We start from the raw sequence: 22,307 nt of genomic DNA, 5'->3' as shown, positions 1-22,307 counted from the left end.
GCCTCGTGACGGACGCCCCCCGCCACCTCAGCGGCTCCCCCTCAGCCGGCCGCCGACGGAGAGGACGCAAGGGCGGGAGGCGACGGCGCGCGCTCAAAGCGGGACGGGAGGTGGCGGGAGCGGCGCGCGCCGGGCTGCGCGGGGCGGGGCGGGGCGGGAACAGCGCTGAGGAAGGCGCGAGGCGCTTGTGGCGCTGCGTCGCGCGGCGTCGGCGCGTGCTACTGCAGGTCCCAGATCTCGCAGAGCAGCGAGGTCAGCCTGGGGTCCTTTGTCCGCCACGTCACCAGCACCTCCGCGTGGGTGTGGTTGAGGGTGCGCAGTTCCGTGAGGCGCCCGATGAGGCGGGCGAAGTGCTGGGGGTCCTCCGGGTGGTGGATCTTCGAGTACTTGTAGAGGATGCCCAGGAGCGGCTCCTGCAGCTCCTCGACGTGCCGCTTGTTCCTCAGGAGCGGGCGGTCTGCGGAGCACCGGGGCACAGCGCGGTTACCGGCACGCAGCGCGTAGAGGCGCCGCCGCGCCCGAGGGCCCGGCGGGGGGGGCGGGCGGCGGGACGTGGCTGCGAGGGCCGCCTGAGCTGGCGGCCTCAGCGCTTACCTGAGAAAAACACGGTTGTTGCTACAAGCAGGGCGTATTCGGTCTCAGTAACTTTCAGCTCCCCCATGCTTCTGTAGAAGTAAAACAGTGCGGTAATAAACTCCTCGGTTATACCTTGAAAATGAAATAAAATAATCAGAATGCTATTGCATGAAAGATAGGCACTGCTATTACGAATACTTGTTCTAACCTCCTAGAATTTCAGGATGTTCTGTTGCACAGCATAGTTAGCAGACTTAGTAGCAACAATTCTAATCACTGAAGTAGTAATTAGAAAGTTGTATTGCAGTTCTACCGTGGAGCTTCTGCTATAGCTCGGGACTAGGTACCCGCGAGCGCTGTGTTGGGCCTGGCTGGATCCTGGGAGCTGCGGGCAGCGCAGCGGGGCCTAGGAACGCGGTCTACAATGCAACGGATTGCCAGGTATCTTAAGTCAGGCCTCCAGTACCTGTGGTAGTAGTGGACGTTGGACTCTCTTCGTTGTGTGATATTTCAATAGAATAAATGTTTTTATCAAGGTTTTGAACATGACAACACGTCGCGTGATCAGGAAGCCTTATATGACCTGGAACACGAGAGATGACAATTCACAGCCAAGCTTAGTATGACTAAATGTTCATCTACATCTGCTTTGTGGATAGACACCTAAAACATGTGGTATTTTTATCAGACCCATGTAGGAATAAAGAATTGGTCTTTTTTGCATCCAGCACTAAGTTCACTTGTTACATTCCTGTTGGTCAAAATCTTGTGTCAAACTTGACACAATAAATCATATGTCGTTAATATAGCTCATGTTATCCATCCACCCCAACATTTGTTGAAACACTCAGAATGTTTGTTTTTGTTTGGAACTAACGGGAGAGAAGCAGAGATACATTTTTTTTTTTTTTATGCTCTGTGAAAAAAAATGCCTCTAGAAGGTATATATGCATTACTGACACTATTTTACAATACTGCTGTGCTACTGACACTATTTTGCAAGTACTGCTGTGCTTTAATAGGGAATTACTTTAGATTCACTGGATTTAAGTGAATGGAAGTTATTTCAAAATGGCCAAACCCCTTTTGGTGTTTGCAGAAAGCTTATTAGTCCAACTTACTTTCACTTGTTGATGATTGGCACTCACTAATTCTTTGGTTATATATCTGGGCTGACCGCAAAAACATTGCCTCAACTGTTGACCCTTTTAGCAGTGCAATCTGATCTTCACTAGCTAAACTTTCAAATCCTGCAAAGAGAGAGACTTGTTAAGAATCTGTGCTGTGTCTGCTATTAAGCCCAAAAGATGGGCTGACACAAATTATTTATTAATTAGTGCATTTACTGAAAAGGAGGAGTCACAGTTAAAAGACATTTGTATGAAACACTAGCTAGTGCTCTTGCAATCTTGCTAGTTTGCATGTTAGAAAAAAAAATGCTGTTGTCAGTGTACAGTGTATAGAGGAATCACAGGAAGGTACAAGTAACAATTTGAGGAATAAGCACAGCTTTATAAAAAATCTCTTTGTAACATCTGATCTATGTCATATGCCCTAATGCAATATGTTACATTGCTTAGTGACTGTGGATATTCCCTGTCTGATTATAGTTGATCTTTTTAAAATTATGTTCATCTTTTCATGAATTAGTTATCTGCACATGTAATTCAAGAATAAAGGATCTTCATTGGTTCTTTTCTTAATCTTGATCAGAGGAGAAATGTAACCTAAGAAAACAAACAAGTCATCCATTCTTTCAACCATGTTCTATAGTAGTGCTATAACTGATACTAAATAAATTCTATCAAATACTTGCTTTACATGTTGATTGAATTTTGTAAATGAGTTTTGCAACTTAAAGAGTAATAAGTTATCATCCCCCGTCAAAGTTATTTTGTGAACTTTACATTGAAATGCAGGGAATTTAATTGCAGGTTCTCTTGTTCTTGTATTATTGGAAAATATGAATAGGAGCACCTGGTTTGTCCCTTCTGTTCTGACTTTGCCTTTGAAGGAACATTATTTTATCTTTGATTCCAATAAATTGCAAACTGAATTGGATTTCAGTGTGTTAAAACAGTAACTCACTCAAGATAGCATTTTGAAGGCACAGTGCTATCAGAAAAATGGGTCCTATGTCAGGAAGGGAAAAGAAATCTAATAAGCTTTTGAAGAAAATGCTTCTAACTTTTCCTCATAATGAATAAAATCCTGACTGTTAGTGTTGGAAGATGTCAGTCAGTTAAATGAGAGTTTTCTTAAAGCCTGTATTTTTCTCAGATTCATGCCACCAGTATGGCTTCTAATGCATTTAAAAAATAAAATATAAATAAATAAATAAGTCAGGTGACTGTAACATTTCCCAAAGGGAGAAACTTACCTGGGAGTCTTTTTGTGAAATCCACTAACACTTGTACGTGGACAACTGCCGTCTCAGAGAGACGGAGAAAACTTTCCTCAGGACTTGCAGTTTCTTGCAGCTGCATGAAAGAGCATTTATATAGTTGATATAATCAAGATAAATTGCTTAGGAAAATGCTAACTCAGTAATGTGGGCTGATCGTTCTGTGTACGTACAAACTTTTTTGCTTCCTCAAGGGGAATCATATATTTTTGGTGTGCTGCTACAATGTGGTCAAGAAGTTGATGTTCCCCTGGAGTAAGTTCCATCCTCTCTGGAATCTGTTTAAAAAAATAATAATAATAAAAAAATAAAATGACAATGAGTTAAGGCAAACATAAATTATTAAAAATATATATATATTTTAGATGGAAATATATCCCACTTTTCCAGATCTTGTTGTAGATGATACATGCTTACTATTCAGTCTCTCATCTTCAAGTTTTATGTTGCAAACAAAACTGCTCTTTTGTTTGAAATTCTTCCTGAGGCGCTTTGACTTACACTGTACTTCAGTCAGCAAACCTGTGAGGCACAGAATTATGTATCAGTGCATATATTTTCAAACAGATTACAATTTGAAATCATTGCTGTTGTTATGGATAACACGAGGATGTCAGGAGCTGTCACCTGTAAGGAACTATGCTTCCTAAAGAACATGACAATGTACTGCTGATTTGGTCAGTTACTGTTTAATATCCACCAAAGGCCTGAGCGTTTGCTGTCTTATGCTCACGTCACAGAGCCATAAGCAAGATAACATGAGAATTTTTCACAAAAATTTTGTGCATTTTTTTTAAAATATTTTGTTTTTTGTTCCAAATACAAAAGCACATCTGATATGCTTATGGCTGTCCTGTAAAGGTGCAGGATATTTAGATTCTTTTTATTTTGTAATGTCTTTTAAAAGCAGTCCTCTTAAGTTCAGGAGATACTTCTGAGTACTGCTGGTTTCCGCAGATGATGATGCTACAGGTGCCAGACTCCAAAGTTAAGTTTTCCTACAGCAAAATAAAGCTTAGACCAATACCACGTAGAATCGTTGAATCGCTGAGGTTGGAAAAAAACTTTAAGATGATCAAGTCCAACAATCCGCCTAACATTTTAAGTCCACTAAAGCATACCCCTAAGCACCACATCCACACATCTCTTAAATACCTCCAGGGATGGTGACCCTGCCACCTCTCTGGGCAGCCTGTTCCAGTGCAGAACCATCCTTTCCATGAAGAAATGCTTCCTGACTCAAATCTAAACCTCCCCTGGAGCAACCTGAGGCCATTGCCTTGTGTTCTATCACTTAGCTTTACTGAGAATAAGGGATTGACTTTGGAAAAGATTTTATTGGTGATGAGTATTAAAACAGCCAGCATACAGGGAGCACTTACATTCCGCTAGCATTCCCACAGCTTTACACTTCTTTAAGCGACATTCCTGACACTTCCTCCGCATGTACATGTCCATTTCACAATGACCACCGTTCTTACATCGATACACTGCATTTTTGGTTATGCTGCGTCGAAAGAAGCCTACAGAAAAGAATCAGCTTATGAAGGAAACTAAGGAGTTCTATCTCATCATTTAATTAAAGGTTATTTTCTTTATAATGAAAGCAATACCTTCAATTAACGTGTAACATGACTTGTTCTTTCTGACTAGTATTGATCGCAGTTTTCCTTACCTGAGCCGGACAGCTCCCACATAGCATTAATAACAGTGAATTAATAGCTTACTAATGACTATTAAGAACAATACTTAGTGAATTATAAATAAAGGTCTCTAATAAAAGGTCATGAAAAAATCAGCAACTGCTTAAACAGGCACTATTCCAGTGAATACTTCATTGAAAAATTAGTTGTATGAAATGATTTTATTAAATATATACTGTGAAAATGTTTCTTTAAAAAAATGTTATAACAATGTGAACCTTAAGTAAACATGTTAGATAAAGATGATAAAGATAATAGATAAAGATTCCTTAGATAAATTATAATCCTCCATAGAAGTGTCGCCTTAAAAATTAATGAAATTTATTTGTTTAAATGACAGACGTGAAACATTACACTGTGCACTGCAGGGCAAGATACTATTAAATCTATGTGCCTCTTACCTTTACAACCTTCACAAGTAAGTGCGTTGTAGTGATACCCGGAGGCTTTATCACCGCAGACAACACAAAGCTCTTCCTGTCCCTTTAATCTCAAAGAAGAGTGGTTTAGTCTGGGCCTTTTAAGTCCTGGATACCCACTATCATCAAGGTGGGAAGTCATGAAAGGGGGCTTACTTAATTCGCAGTTACTGTACTGCCCATCGTTGTACTGGGAGTCCAGGGTGTATGTGCTGTACTGGGATTGGGACGGCTGTGACTGCAATACTGGAGAAGGAATTTGAACTGTTGAGTATTGGCAGTAAGGTGCAGTCTGAAAATCAGTGTCCTGCAGCTGATAATTGATGTGCTCTGGTAAAACATCTAGATAAAGAAAAAAATGAGAATGAAATAAAAGCCTAGGGAGTATCTTGACATCAGCAACTTTAAAGTTTTAAAATGTTTCACAGATTAAACATTTAAGCACAAATATTAGAGGAACATATTTTCCTAATGGCAGTCTGACATATTCTTTTAAGAGGTGCTACCTGTAACTACATCTAAGATTTAAGTTAAGTACTTCTTAGTTTGTAAAGATACAATTAAAATGAAGAAATTCATGTGAATTCCCACAAACGTTCCTTTTACTGCACTGTTTTGTCATGATGTTAAAAGTTGGCTTTACTCACCATAATACTGTATGGGCTCAGCAAGACAATACCCATCAGGCACAGTGACAAATGTATTTGCCATGGTCTGCTCCCAGTTTCACTGTTTCATTCACTTTTCTATGTGCTGGACTTTTAAGAAAGAGACCTGGAAAAATGCAAACATATGAGAAACATCACATGACAAATAATTGCTGGGTAGGCTTAGCCACAGAACTAAAACCAGGAAGCTCCAGGATATGAAACCATTTGCAGATCATAAGAAAATTAGAGGTATGTGTAAAGTCACATAATATTTGCAGCGAGGTTGCTTACTGTCTTAATAGTAGGGATTTGGTATAGAACCTGTTCATAAATCTCCAAGGTAAGGTATATTTAGAACTTTTGCTTCCAACTTTACTTGAAACCAACAAAGTGTATTGTCTGCTAGAAGTTGCTTTTCTCTGTCCCGTCATCACTGCAGAAGCCTGAGCTCCTGGTTGGATGCTTTGACATTCACCATGACAAAGTGTACTAAGAGGTCACAGTGGCAGTTGGTGCAGAATAGCAATTTTGCTCTGAATTCAAAACTATCTTGTTTTTCAGTAACTTCTCTTTATAGAAAGGTTCTAAAAATGTGTTTTAAAAAATCTTTTTTTTTTTTTTTGAGGGGGGAGGTCTATATAGACACTAGTACAAACTGTGTTTGAGCTTATATAAGAGTAAAGGCAATCTCTGGTATTACTTTAGCAATCAAGTGATACTGGAGTAGCTGTTAAGGTACTGAATAGAAACTATTTCCCTTGCCCCCTTTTCCCTCTGTATGTGGGGAATGTGTTCAAGCATCATTGGTTAAAAGTATATTGTATCTGCTGCCCGCTATGGACTTTTCAAGGCACTTTGCCTATGAACTGTTCACAAGCTTTCCATGAGCAGATGGGAAGGACAATAAAGATGAAAAAGGCAAGTAAGTATTTGGAAGTGAGTAGGCAAATCAAATCCTTACATATGCACAAGGGCTCTCTACATCTGCCCCTTGCAGAATTTAACGCAAACTGTGTTTAAAGATCTTCCTTAAAAGACTCACATATTAGATTTTATGCAATACCTATACCTAGCTACAGCTGCGAAAATGAATATCATTTCAGGGAGTCTGAACTGAAGTTGTTTCCTTAAAAACATATGTCCCTTTCCCCAAAACCGGACATATCTTTGGAACTAAACACTTCGCTTTGTGCTGCCAGCAGAAGGTGAAAAGATACAGTGAGGATGGAATGCCTTTTTTTTTTTTTTTTTTTTTGTTATCTCTGCTAGTAAATATTTGTTTGAAAGAGAAATGACTCACTGAATCATGAGGTCCTTATCAGTCAGATCCATTTGGCCTGGGCAAAGTCTGCATTTTTCTTCAGAAATGTGTGGAGAGATGTGTTTCTGGATTCCAGTGGTTCCTTTAAATAAAAGTAATAAAAAAATAGAAGCTACAGTAAAATGACACTGATCCAGTCTAACACAAATGTCACATGGGGAGTATGAAGGACATATTACCAAATGCAAGTTGTTCAGTTAATTAAGTACCCTAAATCTTGCAATCGAACTTTCGTTAGGCAAGGTTTCCTCAATTTAGGAGATTGACTGATAATGGATTTGAGGAGTTAGCCCTTCTTACTGATTTTTATGACTAATAGTAGCAGCTGCAACCACGGAATTCCCAGCTTAGAATGAAATTTTGTAAATTGAAACTTAAACTAAGAGAATGTCATAGCAGTATTAATATTAAATCCAGTGGTTATTTGAGGAATGCTATACCATCTTGAAATGAGATGCAATGATCATAGTACCTATGTGCATAAATGTTAACTGTTCCATTTTCTGACATTTGAGAATTTAGTGTTAACAAGCTTGTTCTTCTGATATAAAATTGCACGGATCCTTTTAAAACAAAAGGTATAGAAAGCAAGATAGGACAGGAAAGCTTTGGTGATTTGTAGGATTGGCTGTCAAAACCACATGTTACACTTTCTGCCTTACTGAATTATTCTCTCTATTATTTGAGTCAGTCAGCAGTACAGAAGCCTCCTCCAAACTTCAGACATTGCTTAACTGTTGTGATTTTTATGTACTGATCTCTCAGAAGTTCAGTAGCCATCCCTAATCCCTAACACCTCACTAGAAATGAACCGTGACCTCAAGGACACTTTTTCAGCCCACATATGCGTTCAGTAACCCTTTGCCATGCAAGCAAGTAAATTCTCCATGCGCACACAGATGAGCTATGCACTGTGAAGTTGTGGAATGCTCGGCAGGATGTAGTATACGTGTAGTATACAGTTGTAATTTTCAAAACATAAAACTTGGACAAAATTGAAATCATATTAGGGGAAGAGCCTTGGGTGTTCTGGTCAATTACAGTCATGCCATTCCCAAACCAAAATATCTTATGTTTGTTTTTGTCTTTTATATTTACTCAAAATATAGCCATACTTTTTGTATATATGTGCTTTTAAAAGGGAAAGAAAAAAAAATACGTCCCCAGGTATGATACAGAAAGGTCTTTAGCTTAAAATTTTGTGGAAAGGTGGGAATAACTGAAAACAAAAGAAGCTGCATTTTTAATAACTTGTTTCATAGAATCACAAGTAGTAATACAGTTCTGAGTCCTCTATCAGACATACTGACTTGAAAATAAATTTCATCTGCATAAAGACGTGCTGTGCCCTGCTTTTCCTTCTTCACAATTACTTCCGAGTTGCTATATTTTAATTTGTGAAATCCAGATCATTTGAGGATTACTTTTTAATTATTATCATTTTAAAAGCCTTTACAAGCTGAGAGATTCTTTTTCCTTCTTCTGAAGACGTAACCTAGAGTATAAGTTGCTGAAGTATTTTTGAAAATGTTGCACTTTTACAGGTTTAGTTCTGACACTGATCAGTCTTCTCAACTGATAGTGTTCAATATAAACTGTAATGTGAACTGATTCAAAGGGTTAGTTATCCATCTAATACAGAAATTCATCAAGATTGTTAGTAGTCCTAACTGAAAAGTTAGACTACTAACAATCTTGATGATTTTTTTTTTTCTTTAATGGCTTCCATAAAGAAGCCTAACTGAAAGACTTTTGAAAGACTTTTCAGTTGGGCTTCTTTATGGAAGCCATTAAAGAAAAAAAAAAAAAAAAAAAAAAAGTAAATTGATTAAAGTAGAACAGAATTTCAAAACAATTACTGTTTATTACTATTTATGGGGGAAAAAAGATGACTTTTATACTTTTTTTTTTTCTATAAAATACCATTACAAAGTAACTTTATCAACCTCTATTATCAAATTTATTAGGATGCAAAACATACTGCTTTTATAAGAGGCTCTGAGGAGCTCTTTAAGAGGTATGTATTGACAGTACTTTAACTGCTATCATAAATATTTTGACAGTTGAGTCATAGGGAAATTTCTTGTTTGCAGGGAATTTTAGGAACTCAAGCTGAAGGTCTACAATATTTATTTAACATGCTGTGTGGCATGTTAATGAACACGTAGTGTAACTAGGCAGTACGTTTCAATCTCTGTTGTAATCACAGTACTTTTTTGCTTCTGGAAAGCATCGCTTAATTTTCTATTTTTATTTTTTAATTTGTGAAATTTAAACATAAAACTGAAAAAAAAAATTGAGCACAATCAGTGGCTACCATGTGCAATGCCAGGTGATAGATTCAATTTCACTCAAGCAATTCACTGATTACATCTGTAATTAAAGAGTGGTTTTGCAGGGAAAGTTCTAGGATCACTTGATTGATGCCATATGCAACTAATACACATTATTAAAATTTCATCTGTTTCTCCCAGATTTAAAGTGCTACGACGCTCCCCAAAGCTTCTGTCTGAAGAAAACCCATTTTTCTTTCCATTAAATATGTTCCTTTCTTGTCATGAAATAACCTTCTGAATACGTTCTGTAATAGATATGTTTTATTTCACTAATTGACTACGTTTCAATTTTCTTGAAATTTTTTTTGAATTATTACCTCATGAATATTTGTTGCAAAGGTGTATTTTATATACATATATATTGTAAAGTAAGAGGTGAGAGATTTTTTTAAACCTATTGCTTTGCTAGTACTTTGGAGAAGGGAAACAACTGAATTAAAAAGTTACTGCATTCTGTATGTTAAATGAAATACTGCTGGAACAAGTTCTTGACAGCTAGGATACTTAATTTAAAAGTGCATGTTTTATAAATTAATTTAGTCAGTATTTTAAAAAGAAAATGAAAAATCCACAATGCCTGAAATATTTTTACCTGGCAAATTGATTCATGGCTATAGCAATAGTTTATAATCCCAGAGCATCATGAGAAGTAAATTAAATACTTACGGTAGTTCAAGAGCAAGTCCGTGTGGCTGTAGCAATGATCCTAGCTCTGAGTCCAGCTGGAGCAAACTGGGCCTTTTCCCTATTTATCAGTTTCTGTGCATACACTGGCTCCAGACGCTCTGCAGAGCAATGCTGCAGCTCTGAGACACGAACTTCCCACACAGCCTTTCCTGGGGTCGAAGTAAGGGCAGCTGCAAGACCACATAAATCAAATAATAACTGGGTCATCAGGGACAGGGGCCATGGGGACCTTCACGTCACTGTTTCCCAGAGTTCTCCCTGTCTGATTACAAAGTATTTTGCTTTCTTGGTAGAATTTAAAGTTCTCCCATTTTGATTGCCTAACGTTGACATGCCCGAGTGTTAATGGATGATGTTCATTGCTTTGGCAGGGAAAATATTGCAATAACATTATTTTGATATATCTACATGACATAGTAATTGAGTTAGGAAACAGTTGATTAAGTCAGTTATTTGAAACACAAAACACTCACCTTGTTCTACATTTTCTAATTCTGACATACCTGTGCAGATGGATTCCTGCATGCCTCTATAACAGGCAATGACTTGTTAGCAAATGTTGTGGCCACTAATTTTGCAAAAATTAGTCCTTAAAAAAAAAAAAATAGAAGTATTTCCATTATGAATAATTTCTAATCATTTAATCATTACAATTTGGGGTTGGGGTTTTCATCATGTCCTAGATGTAAGATGTGGTCTTTTGGTTAGGGCATGCACTCTTTTATCACACTGTCATTAAGCTTGCTGCCTAACATGATGCACAGCAGGTTGCAAATGTTTAGCTAATAAGACCAGGAGGAGGTCACCTTTCTTCTGTATAGGAGCAATTCTCAATTAACCCCAGAAAAAATTTTCACAATTTACATGGCAAAGAGAAAAAGTAAGTCCTGTTGGTTTTCTTACTGCAGTCACTTACGATAGCCTTCTGGAGACAACAGGTTTTTATAGATCTGTGGCATAACACACAGCAAACTGGCATTACCATTCAAAGGGGAGCCGTGTTCATAGGCTCCCAAGAAGTGTATGTTACTTGTTTCTGTGTATTCTAGCACCATTTGGGAATCTGTGACTGAGTCTTTGGAGGTGGAATTGCTGAACGTGGCTTGCAAGAACAAAAAAGATTGACTCACAAATGCTATATTGATCATCTTACAGTTTGGGTTTTTTTTGAGCTTTCAGAAGCTTTGTACTGATCACGTGTGGTAATGGGCTTGGAACACATAGATTATGAAGTAGGGACAAAGATAACAATCTTGCAAATGTAATTTGTCAGCATTTATCTTCCCAGTAAAAGCAAACTTACTCAGCAGCTAAGATGTCAAAAACAACAACAATAACAAACAAACCTACCTTTAATAGTAAAAATGAAGATCTTACAGTTGTTAAAATGGATATTTTTCATAGCATTTCTTTCACAAGTGCCGTTGGCTTTTTCATCCACCTTTTCAGCCTTCCCAGTGAAAGCTGAAAAACAAGCAAGGCTTTATCAAATGTTATCTTTAGCTTTTAAGTACTACTGAGTTTTAAAGTTTTTTGTTTGCTCGCTTGTTTTTATTTTGTGATAGAAGATAGTTTACTGGTAAGCTATTGAAATACACCAGTGCGACGTGGGTATTTAAAACCTATTGACTTCAAGAGACTTAAGTCTGGAAAACAGGTTTTTAGAAGGTATCTAATCCTGATTCTGCTCAGTGCTATAAAATCTAGTGGATTGGGAGTAAATTAAATTAAAAAAAAAAAAATGTATACAAGAACCTAAAACTTAGGTGGAGTAGAAATTAACTAGAGTACCACATTAAGTAATAGCACATAGCCATTTACTTCAACCCACATGCCATCTTTGTAACTGTGGTAATAAAACTATTTTGCACAGTCATGCAGTGATTCAGACCAGAGAACTAGTCCATCTTAAGTACATATATTTTAAATTATTTTAACAGATCAGTTCTATTTAAAGCTTGTAATGACCATAAAAATGGAAGATCTGAGAGCCCACTTGACCACATAAAGAACTGCTGCAAAGAAGAGAAAAATAAATGTTTTTTTTTTTTTTTTCCATGCTTTTAAAGAATACAGCAAGAAATAAAAAGCTTATTTAGGAGTAAGGAAGATCTAATTTAGGTTCTAGAGTTAACATTTATAGCAGCAAAAATAACACCAGTATAAGTTGCCTGTACAATCTTAATCACTGGAGACTTTAAAAAATCAAGTTGGGCTACATCACAAATTAAGAATTGTTCTCTCAGTGTTACTTTGATCTGTAAAGAGGAGAAAAGACTTTTGATATGTCTTCTAAGTCTCTGATCAGTAATGCGCCTAATGCCTTTTAAATAGGATACTTCAAACATGCTTTACTAGAGATGAGTAAAAAAATGTTACTTACAGATACAGACTGAAAATATTATCTGAACAAGATCCTATCCTAAGTGGAAATCCAGAAGTGCCACTGAGGTGGAGTAAAAGGTGCACACATCATCAGTCTGGCCTGAGACCTTACGTTGCACTGCTTTTGGTGTCTCATTTCCTTCGCTAGTATAAGCTGTGAATTTATGCATAGCCTAATCTACACAGAATGTCTGCCTTAATGCAGTTAGGTCTAAGATTTTTTTGAGTGCTGAAACTGCAGATCCAAAGAAATCTTGCTTGCATCAGTGCCTGTTGAGAGATTTCATTTTCAGGACATGCAGAATTCTGTATTCATCAGGACCAGAGATTCTCAATCCCTGTAACTGGCTCGGTGTTTGAATAGTTAAAGGAAATTGTATCTACTCCAGCTGGGTCTTCTCTACATAACTGACCAATTCAGCTTGATCTGGTATTGGATTGTTTACGTAACTTCAGTAATTAACCACTATCAACCTCATTAATGAAACATAAACCGCCTCTTCTGCTCATTTATTAAGCATTTGTCAAACAAAACTTAAACAAAGGGCAAAATCTCAACAAAATAACAGTCCTTCAAAAGCTACTGTGACTCTGACTACAAGTCATTATGGTCACTTTGTTGCTGTTTTTCAGTAAAAATTAAACAGAAGTGATGGCATTGTCTATTGCTTTTGGCTAACTTCTCACAAAAACATCTGAAGTCTGTCACATGAGGGCAATGATGCCTGGACAACTATTTTGGCCATTTCAGTGCAAAACACTGATGTTCCAGTTCGTTACTGTAAATCATTAACTGATGAAAGCAAGAGTCAAATACTAAACAACTGAGATACTTTGGAAAACTAATTGCTAATTACAGTATTTGTTGTTATATGTGAGTTGAAGGTTATGTTGAAATGTAGATTATTTTCATTATAGGATTAAGTCTCACCTGCTTGTAAATTGTTCTGAATGATATTTAGAAGAATATGAACAAAAAGCTTATGTACTAAAATGCTCAAACTCAAGCTTTACTTGAGTTTACAGAAGTTTGAGTTTACTTTACAAATAAAATACAGTAAAAAATACACTGGCAGACTAATGCCAATAATGGTATTAGTGTTCTAAGAGCTACTTTCATTTAGAATTTATTGAAAAATTAATGAAAAACCTGCAAACTTTCTGTTTGCCCTCTGTTCTGGATTATTTATTAATATTTGAAATGTGCAGTGGTTCTGGCACTGTTACAATTTTCTTCATGGCATGAATGAACCCCAGTCCTGGCTGAAAAACAGTGCAAAGCCTCACGATTAACCTTTTTTGGATATCAGTGTTATCTTACCCTTGTGGCTCTCAATAGAGGGAAAGATTTAATTTGAATAGGATGTGTATCTGTTGTATGTGGTAGTTCTGATTGTGGGATCACACATTTCAAGATAATATCAGGTCCAGAAGCTACAGTAGTAAGAATTTGTCCTTTTTTGTATTCAGCACATTCACGAATATTTTGTATGCAAAACTTTAGTGCAACAGTATTCAGTAAGGCATGATGTGAAATAAAATAAAGATAACAACCAAAAGTCAATTACAGTGTCCTGCAATGATCTCAGAATTTATAGTTCAAAGAGAACACTTGCAAATTTAACTTTACACACTGAGATTCTTAAGTCATTGCAAGTCTTTGTAGGTCAGCAAGGAGAAGCCAAGTCCTGGACCTGATTTGCATAAAGGACAGTATCTTGCCACTCAGCATTACAACATAATTATTGTGGAATCCATTAGTCAGCGGAGGAGTCCTGCGTCTGAGAGAGTAAAATAGGTGGTCATATCAGTTTATCGATGATAATGTTTTCCCTTTCTTCCAAGCTGCATTCCATCTGATGGACATTTGTTTTAATAGTAAAAAGAATATTAGACTCATAAACGTAAATACTGTGGTGCAATGGGTGACTCTTCAGATTTATCAAAGCAGGGAAATAAAGATGAACTACAAGACCGAGCTTCGTAGTGATATCTCGCCACAGAATGTCCGCTTTACGCAACAGTAATCTACCTTGAAGTATAAGCTAGGAAGTACAAAAAGATGATTTACTTGGCCTCCTGGTCTATGAGTCGCTGTGCTACAGATTTTGTTGAGAGCAATATTGGTGAAGCTGTGACAGTAGATGATGATTAATATGTTAACATCACTTACTTTTAAAAGCAAACAATGAAAGTGTTGGAGTGTGTGAGACAAGTCTGCTTTGCTTTTTAAGCAAGCTGTAACTGCTGAATTATGTGACAGTTAGACACCAAATTTGTCAAAGAAGGACATGAGGAATATCACTTTTAGCTTTGGAAAAGCCAGTCTCTGCTGCATTACTACTTGACTTGTGCTTTCAGAGACTTGGCCAACATTTGTTGAACCGTGCTGGTCACAGTCATGACTAACATGATTTTACCCCAAACTCAAGAATTCTCCTAGAAAAAAATGTCTTTTATTTATATATTTCCAGCATTTAGATGCCCCTGAATCTCTGTCACAGATGTTGCCTTTTCCTACTGGTCACTTCCTCTGTGCATTTTTATCTATCATTTACTCCATTGCCAGTTTCTGGGTAACTTAAGGGCATTACCTAGTGCAAATTGTTTTAACATCCTCAGGACCAATGCCTGAACTCACCCCAGATTTAGACATTATGTTGTGCTGAGGATTCTGTGCTGTCTAATATCAGTCCCTTTAATCACTCTTTCTGTGCTTCTTGTCTGTCTAGAGTCTTTCCCTTTTTGATTCTCCTACTGTGAGCAGGAGTCTCCTAATTAACTATACTCAGAAATGTTATCTATTTTATCACAGAAATACTAGTTATGATTTTTCCAAGATGGCCTAGAAATGTTTTTGGTTATGTAGCAGCTTTGCTGTTTTGGAGGGCTTTAGTATCTCCTATCTAGCATATACTTTTCCTGCTAGAACAAATCCATGTTCTGTTTGACAAAATACAGCCATGTGGTCAAGAGTTATTAAAAGCATTAAAGCATTAACCTCTAGTAACCTCATTTTTCACTTTGTACACATACATAAGTGTTTAATCGAATTAAAGTTAAACACTAAAATGTTTGAGAGGCCAAATTTATACATTCTCTTCAGTTTATACAGAACTGATGTGATAAGCCAAAGAAATTAAAAGACACCACTACTCTGAAAATGCTCATCCGTTGATTTGTTTAAGCGCTGTTGCTACATACTAGAAGTTCTGGTGACAAGCATTCCCAGCATTTAAATCAAGGAGCTTTGTCCTACTGAGATCTGATCTGTGTCCTGGCGCCACACTAGCTCATTCTACCATCCTTTGGAAGCTGAACAAATGATTCTGTGTTAAAAGATTTGCTGGAGAGGGAATGAACCGCATCCTTGAGTGAGAACACATGACTACGTGCTCTGTGGTGGTGTTGTAGTAGACTCCATCTTCTTCCCATTCTTCAATTTTATTCCAAGCAGTCAGAATCCCACAGAGGGGCTGCACCAATCCTGAAGTGTAAGTCTGATGCATCAGTGCTGACGCTTTCATCTCCCGTGCTTGTCTCCACTCTGCATGAAAGGCCAGGATGTTATCTCTGAAGCCAAGGAAAACTGAGTTTTTAAATCGTAAGACAGTGCCCAAAGGCAAGTAAAAATGCAAGTAACAGAAGAGGCCAAAAGCAGATATTGAGACACACAATATAGGTGCAGCTTCTGCTGAGGTGCAACAACCATTCATGCAGCATAGGACAGGTTGTTTCTTTAGCTGATTTCCTAGTAGATGTGAATTGGAATCTATAGTGCTACACTTCTGAACAGTGTGCTGAGGGCCTGCCTCCTGTAAAACAGAATCAGAACCTTAGAGATTGCATATTTGGTGTCATGTTGAATATGTTGAAAGGCAGGGAAGATACTCAACTGGTACATCTATATCATTCCATGTAAGTGTAACAGCTATTCCTGTGTGGCTGCACGTAGGCACTGAGAGAGTTGATGTACCGGCAGAAGCTTTAAAGGCAGCCATGAAGCTGGAACAGGCAGAGCAAAGCAACAGCAGGTGCTGAGCTGCATGGGTGGGGTCACTTGAGGATGTAATTGCAGGGACAGTGGAACCAGCAATGAGCATTGGCTACAGCTTAGGGATGTCACGTCCATCTTAGGCCAGATCCAGCTTTTGCCCATTGGTTCCATAACCAGAATTATGAAGAAAATAGTTTAAGTTTTCCAAATGTTCACAAATCACCCACTGTGAAAAAGAAACTCTGATACCAACTAAACTTTTAACTAGTCCTTAATAGGAAGAAAAACTGGAAGTCCTAGAAGGGAAAGCACACTATAAAGCATTGTCTGGACATTTACTTCTGCAGTAATTACTATAAAGCAGCATTACCTCGCCCAAATTTACAAAATACATCTCTTGTACATTATTAATTAATCAGTCTGATAAAGTAGTCCCAACACATCTGCTTACTCTATTCTATTCTGGATTGTATGAGTACTATGAAATTGTTGTTTATACACAATTATCTTATTCAGCGCTTCTTCACTCCACTTGATTATCTCTGGGATCATATTGAAACTTTTATTTGCTGAAGCATCGTAAATACTTCTCTTGGGTTTGTCTTAAAGAGGATGTACACTTGAAAGATGACTCAAGGTAGCAGGAGTCCCGCTAGAACATTATTGTTGGAAACACTGGCAATGAAGTTGGTAATATTAAACAATTAAAAAAAAAAAAAAAAGCTGCACAAGGTTACGTTTTGCATCAAGGACATCACAGATCGCTAACAGTAGTTTTAGTTAGCAAATAAATAACCGAGAACCGAGTCAGCATTTCAAAGCTTGTTATTTTAACTCGAGTAGAGGATGTTTACTGTTAAAAGGGACAAACACGAGTCTTAGATAAGGAGACAGCTCGGCAGACCTCAGCTCGGAATTTATCACACAGCGCTGAAGGGAGCGCTGGGGCAGATAACCGGGGCCGCCCTCAGGTCAGGGCCGGGCGCCCTGCTGCAGAGCTGCTCCGTTTCACACAAGGCCCCGGCCCGACGTTTCCCACCCGGGCTCCCCCGCCGCCGGAACGCAGCGTCGCGAGCCTCGGCTCACCGCGGCCAAGGGCCCGAGCCCGTGCGAGGCCTCGGCCGCTCCCGACGCGGCTCCCGCTGCGCCCGGCCCCGCTCCCCGCTCCCCGCTCTTCCCCCCCCCCAGGGCTCGACCGCCTGCGAGCCGCGCGCCGCCCCCCCCGCCCGTCGCTTCCCCGAGCGCTGTCCTCAGCGGCCGCCAGGCGGCGACACCGGGCGGGGCGGGGCCGCGCCTGCGCCTCGGCGGCGCGGGGTGGGCGGGCCCGGAAGCGGCGGCGGCGGGGCCCGCGGGCGGCGCGCGGCGGCCGGGCTCGCGCGTGGCCGCTGCCGGCGGCGGGCATGGGGCCGCAGCCGCGGGGCTGAGGGGAGGAGCGCGGCTGGCGGCGGCGCGCGCCATGAGCTGCAGCATCGAGAAGATCCTGACGGACGCCAGGACGCTGCTGGAGCGGCTGAAGGAGCACGACACCGCGGCCGAGTCGCTGATCGAGCAGTCGGCCGTGCTGCACCAGCGCGTGGCCGCCATGAGGGAGGCGGGCGCGGCGCCGGCCGAGAAGGTGAGCGCGGCCGGCGGGACGGCGGGGCCCGCGGCGGCTCGGCCGGGCCGGGGCGCTCCGGCGGAGCGGGCGGACGCGGCCCGGCTGCGGCCACACGCGCTCCTGTCCCAGGAGAACACGCAGATCCGCGACCTGCGCCGGGAGAACCGCGGTGAGCCTGCCCGCCGCGACGGGGGGCGGGGAGGGGGGGAGCCGCGGGGCGGCGGGCTTGGGGCCCGGGGGGCGGGCGGGGGGGCCCCGGGTGCGCGGCGTCTCGGGAGATGGGGGGGGGGGGCACTGGGGACCCCTGGGCGTCGGCCGGCTGCGCCGTGTGAGTCGCCGCTAGCTCGTGGCAACGCCGCGCCGTGTTCTGTGTTTCGCAGCGCTGTGGATCTCGCTGGAGGAGCACCAGGACGCGTTAGAGCTCATCATGAGCAAGTACAGAAAGCAGATGTTACAGATAATGCAAGGCAGAAAAGGCGAAGACGCAGAACCGGTCTTGAAAGTTCATCAGGCGAATTCTGTGGTAAGGTGGGGACGGAAGAGGGAACGAGGAACTTGTTCGCTTTTTCTTGCTTGCTTTCAGGAAACCACCTTCTCCTTGCATGGAATGTCTCTGCTCCAAAATACATTTTCTGAAACTCTCGTCTCTTTGGTATTTTCTTCTCTATTCTTTTCACAGCATAAAAGTTGTGACATGTCACAAAGGACACTGAAAAGCATAAGCCTTTTGTGGCCTGCTCAGAGGCTCGTTGTCTGCACACTAGATGGTGCATTCCATGCATTAAGCCGTAACGGCTTTGTTGTCACTTTAGAGAAGCTCACGCATCAGAGTTGTTCTTGTTATTGTTCAGTAGTTGTAACGAAGGAAGAAGAACCTCCAAAATCTCTGTTAGCTGCCACATGTTTAGGTCTTAAGAAATCATCATTTCCACTTGCTTTTTACTCAGTGTAAGTGTACCTTTGTCCATGTCTTGACTTCAGCGGTGCAAGTTGTGGCTACTGATAACTGCGGGTTGGTGTACATTTAGGTGCCAAATAATAATACAATACGTTAGCTATCTGATTAAAGCTTATTAATTTAGGGATTTGTTAAATGCATGTTTACGTGGTTAGAGAATAAGCAAGCTAAGATTTCTTTCTTTTTTTTTTTTTTTTAATCGCAGTAGGATTCAGTTAAATTCTTTGTAGTGATATCTGGCAATTAATTTCTTCTCTGTTTTGTGTTGCTTAGGTCTTCTGAAGTTAAGTAGTATAGTAGGTCTTGTTTCCATTGCTTGGTTAGGTACACCAATTGCTCTGTCCATCAAGACTTACTATTTGAGCAAAGCTTCTATCACTGTTCTCAGGCACTGCTTTTGCATCATTGTAGTGCCACAGTAATACCAAGATGAAAAGACTGGAGTAATCTCTTACACTACGATGGAATATCCCAAGATTGTTTCAACATCTAAGCAAAATCTTCACTTCTTATGAATTGAAATATCAGATATTTTTGTGTTTACATATTTGAGTTCCTCTTTACATGTGATATGTTGAAATTGAATGTCCTTTGGATAGGGACTAATACTGTATTACACATTGGAATTTTTCTGTGTTCATTAATGTGCATTTCTGACCTTCAACAAAATGCATCTTCCAAAGGATTAGAACTATTTCCAGACTGATTCTGTTAAAAACCATCCCAGTAGACTCTAGTCTTTTGCTTGACTTCCTTTTTTTTTTTTAATTCCTTCTAAGATGAGACTGTTTACTTCATTTTTTAATTTAGTCTTGAAGTCTTACTTGCTTTTATATTAGATGTTCTTAAAAATTCAGTCAGGCTTTCCTAACGCAACAATGTGAAACTTGCGGCACACTAATTCTATTCACCTGAATCTGTTGTCTCTGTCCTTCTCACACTTCAGATGACTTCCATGTTGACACATAAGGGTGCCTTCTGTCTTGCTGACTGATGTTACTCTATTCACTGCTTTCATTGATGACTGATAGTAGTGGACGATGTGGTACATGTCTTGAAATGTTGTATAGGTTAGAAAGGATTGCAGGTTCCTGGAAGGAAAGGATTAAAATTGAGAATAGTCCAAAAACGAAGAAGTAGCTTACTTGCAGGGAATAAATTGCTACTGCTTTTGCCTGAAGGTATTGAATGTATTTTTTTTTTGTGTCTTTCAGGAAATTGAAAGTCAGATAGATAGAATATGTGAGATGGGAGAAGTGATGAGAAAAGCTATACAAGTCGATGATGATCAGTTCTTTAAAGTTCGGGAGAAGCTGGCTCAGCTGGAGGTAAGAACCAATATAATTGCTAAGGGATATATCAAAGTTTTGGAGCCTCTAGATTTGCTCTGGGGTTTCTTTTTATGTTATAAATCCTTGACACAATCAAATTGGGACAAGGGTGGGTGGGGTTGGGAAATGAGGAATGGGTTCTGTTTATTTTCAATTCTTGGTGTTTGAAGCATCTTAAAGAGAGAAGTTAAAGATACGCTTCAAATGATGTGGTTTCCCTCTTGCCAGCACCGCATTAACGCATGTGTTACAAAATGAGTTTTATTTAGTGGTGGTGGAGTGGGGCTACTTAAAGATTATAGACCTTTAATTGTGAATTAGCTCATTTCTATTTCAGCAAAAATATTGATTTTGCAGCTTGAAAACAAAGAGCTGCGTGAACTATTGTCAATCAGCAAAGAGTCTTTTGAGGTGGGGAGAGAAGATCTGCCTGACAGTGAAGCTTAGGTTACAAAATAATGTTACCTCCAAATCTTGACTTCAGAGACTACTATGAAACCACCAACAAGGAAGGATGGTTTGTAATTTGTTCTTTCAGGTGTTTCCTTTTGTGATTGTTTTATCTTTCAAAGTGTGTGGCCTGCTTTCCCTGCATTTGTCTCAAATTGCATACTCTTGATGGCAGAAGCTTGCACTGCTGCTCTGTCTTATTAATTGCAACAATGAAGTATTCATGGTGTGTACTCCCTTGTGATAGTTTATTTCTTCTCATGAGTGTTATTTTTGATGAGCTTTAGTTAATAATTCCAACAGTGCAGATAGAACATAAATCTACTTTGTCAGTAGCTAGAGAACATAACGCAGATTATGGTGGTTTTATTTGATAGAAGGAATAAGAAATTCTTTGCAAACTACATTGTAAATAGTAGGTATGCATTTTGCTTTGCCTGCACAAAGCAGGCACACAGCTTTTGCTTTGCTTTGAAGAGCTAGCACTCAGTATTTGGCCGGATTAACATTCTTGAACAACTGCTTAGAGGCAGATTGAGAGAATAACAGATAGTCAATTGAGCACTTTAATTAGTAACTCACATAAGGAGTATACTTTGCCTTGATTTAGAGGGGAAGACTGGAGTTAATGACCCTTCCTCACACCTCTGCATTTTTGAAGGATGTTGCATGTGACACTTTTTTGTGGGTAGACCTGTTCTGTCCTTAGCTGTGCTCCAAGGTATGTGAATACTGGCTAGCTCTGATCCAAAGGCAGTGCAGTCGAGCCGGTCTAGTACACACAGCAGAACACATCATTTTCACATCAAAGCTGTTTGGCCTTACACCACTTTGGACCTCAGGAAGAGCGAACTGTGGCCTGCCTCAAATAGAATAAACCAAAAGCAACCACACAGACAGATTTTAATGTTATATCGCAGGTAAGTCTAGTGACAGATGTGTTATGTATTTATTGCAAAAATGCTACACTGGGTGAAATTAGAGTTGCAATGTTGCAGGACTTTTTCAATATTGTGATATTTTTAAAGGCATTTTAATATAAATATTTTTGTTCTATTGGTGATCAAAAGAATCCTTCAAGAACAGTAAACATCTTATTTCCAATATTAAAGTTTTATGCCTTTTTTTTTTCCCAAATGAAAATTTCGATAGATGCAGAAGGTGAATTTTATTTTTTTTTTAATAAGAGGCATTTCCTTGCAGTCCTTTGAAATATCCAGAAAAATTGTTCAGAAGATACAAGGGATTCTTGTACAGGAGTGTTCTTGTGTACAGTTCTTTGTTATTAGAAATTATTTAAGAGGGAATAAAAGTAACTGTGGGCAGTGTTTTCTGAAGTGTATTCTGTTCTGTGAGTCCTGGCAATATTTCTGTCTCTTCTGCCTCTACTGAAATCTTTTGCATCCCCATTCTCATTTTACCTTGATGCTCAAAAGAAATATTACAAAGACCAAAAATGTTGCATTTCATCTTTTTAAAATTAATGTGATCTG

General features: G+C 39.6%; 2 protein-coding genes across 4 annotated transcripts; one reads left to right on the top strand and one right to left on the bottom strand.

Annotated features, from left to right (window-relative positions):
* Positions 1-218: 218 nt before the first annotated feature.
* LOC101793639 (bile acid receptor-like) lies at positions 219-12,843 on the bottom strand. Of its 2 annotated transcripts, XM_027445018.3 has the most exons (15): positions 12,480-12,843; positions 11,447-11,560; positions 10,600-10,685; positions 10,076-10,266; positions 7,053-7,155; positions 5,750-5,876; positions 5,085-5,444; positions 4,363-4,503; positions 3,363-3,502; positions 3,154-3,258; positions 2,957-3,056; positions 1,698-1,826; positions 1,043-1,159; positions 595-708; positions 219-457 (listed from the first exon to the last, which is right to left on the bottom strand). In XM_027445018.3, exons 6-15 carry the CDS (start codon positions 5,811-5,813, stop codon positions 219-221), a joined length of 1,509 nt encoding a protein of 502 aa, XP_027300819.1. In that variant the 5' UTR covers positions 5,814-5,876; positions 7,053-7,155; positions 10,076-10,266; positions 10,600-10,685; positions 11,447-11,560; positions 12,480-12,843. The 2 variants fall into 2 exon arrangements, with proteins under 2 accessions (XP_027300819.1, XP_038024203.1); XM_038168275.2 differs by lacking the exon at positions 10,600-10,685.
* A 4,956-nt stretch (positions 12,844-17,799) lies between these two features.
* Positions 17,800-22,144, top strand: SIKE1 (suppressor of IKBKE 1). 2 transcript variants are annotated; one of them, XM_027445026.3, is made up of 4 exons: positions 17,800-18,244; positions 18,456-18,598; positions 20,248-20,361; positions 20,722-22,144. In XM_027445026.3, the coding sequence occupies exons 1-4, from the start codon at positions 17,935-17,937 to the stop codon at positions 20,809-20,811; spliced, it is 657 nt and encodes a 218-aa protein (XP_027300827.1). In that variant the 5' UTR covers positions 17,800-17,934; the 3' UTR covers positions 20,812-22,144. The 2 variants fall into 2 exon arrangements, with proteins under 2 accessions (XP_027300827.1, XP_071884419.1); XM_072028318.1 differs by having other exon boundaries at positions 20,702-22,144.
* The last annotated feature ends 163 nt before the right edge of the window (positions 22,145-22,307 follow it).

This window comes from Anas platyrhynchos, chromosome 27 (genome assembly GCF_047663525.1).
Source record: "Anas platyrhynchos isolate ZD024472 breed Pekin duck chromosome 27, IASCAAS_PekinDuck_T2T, whole genome shotgun sequence".
Taxonomy (NCBI): domain Eukaryota; kingdom Metazoa; phylum Chordata; class Aves; order Anseriformes; family Anatidae; genus Anas; species Anas platyrhynchos.
The sequence above is the reverse complement of the archived record's forward strand: the minus strand, read 5'-3'. Positions and strand labels throughout refer to the sequence as shown.

Bases quoted from the DNA above. Each gene is read 5' to 3' on its own strand.
- LOC101793639 (XM_027445018.3), bottom strand. From the start codon at position 5,813: ATGGCAAATACATTTGTCACTGTGCCTGATGGGTATTGTCTTGCTGAG. The intron at 4,504-5,084 runs GTAAGAGGCACA...TCTTTTCTGTAG, and splicing joins TACTTGTGAAGGTTGTAAAG to GCTTCTTTCGACGCAGCATA. The intron at 1,827-2,956 runs GTAAGTTTCTCC...CTCTCTTTGCAG, and splicing joins TTTCACAAAAAGACTCCCAG to GATTTGAAAGTTTAGCTAGT.
- SIKE1 (XM_027445026.3), top strand. From the start codon at position 17,935: ATGAGCTGCAGCATCGAGAAGATCCTGACGGACGCCAGGACGCTGCTG. The intron at 18,245-18,455 runs GTGAGCCTGCCC...TGTGTTTCGCAG, and splicing joins CCTGCGCCGGGAGAACCGCG to CGCTGTGGATCTCGCTGGAG. The intron at 18,599-20,247 runs GTAAGGTGGGGA...TGTGTCTTTCAG, and splicing joins TTCATCAGGCGAATTCTGTG to GAAATTGAAAGTCAGATAGA.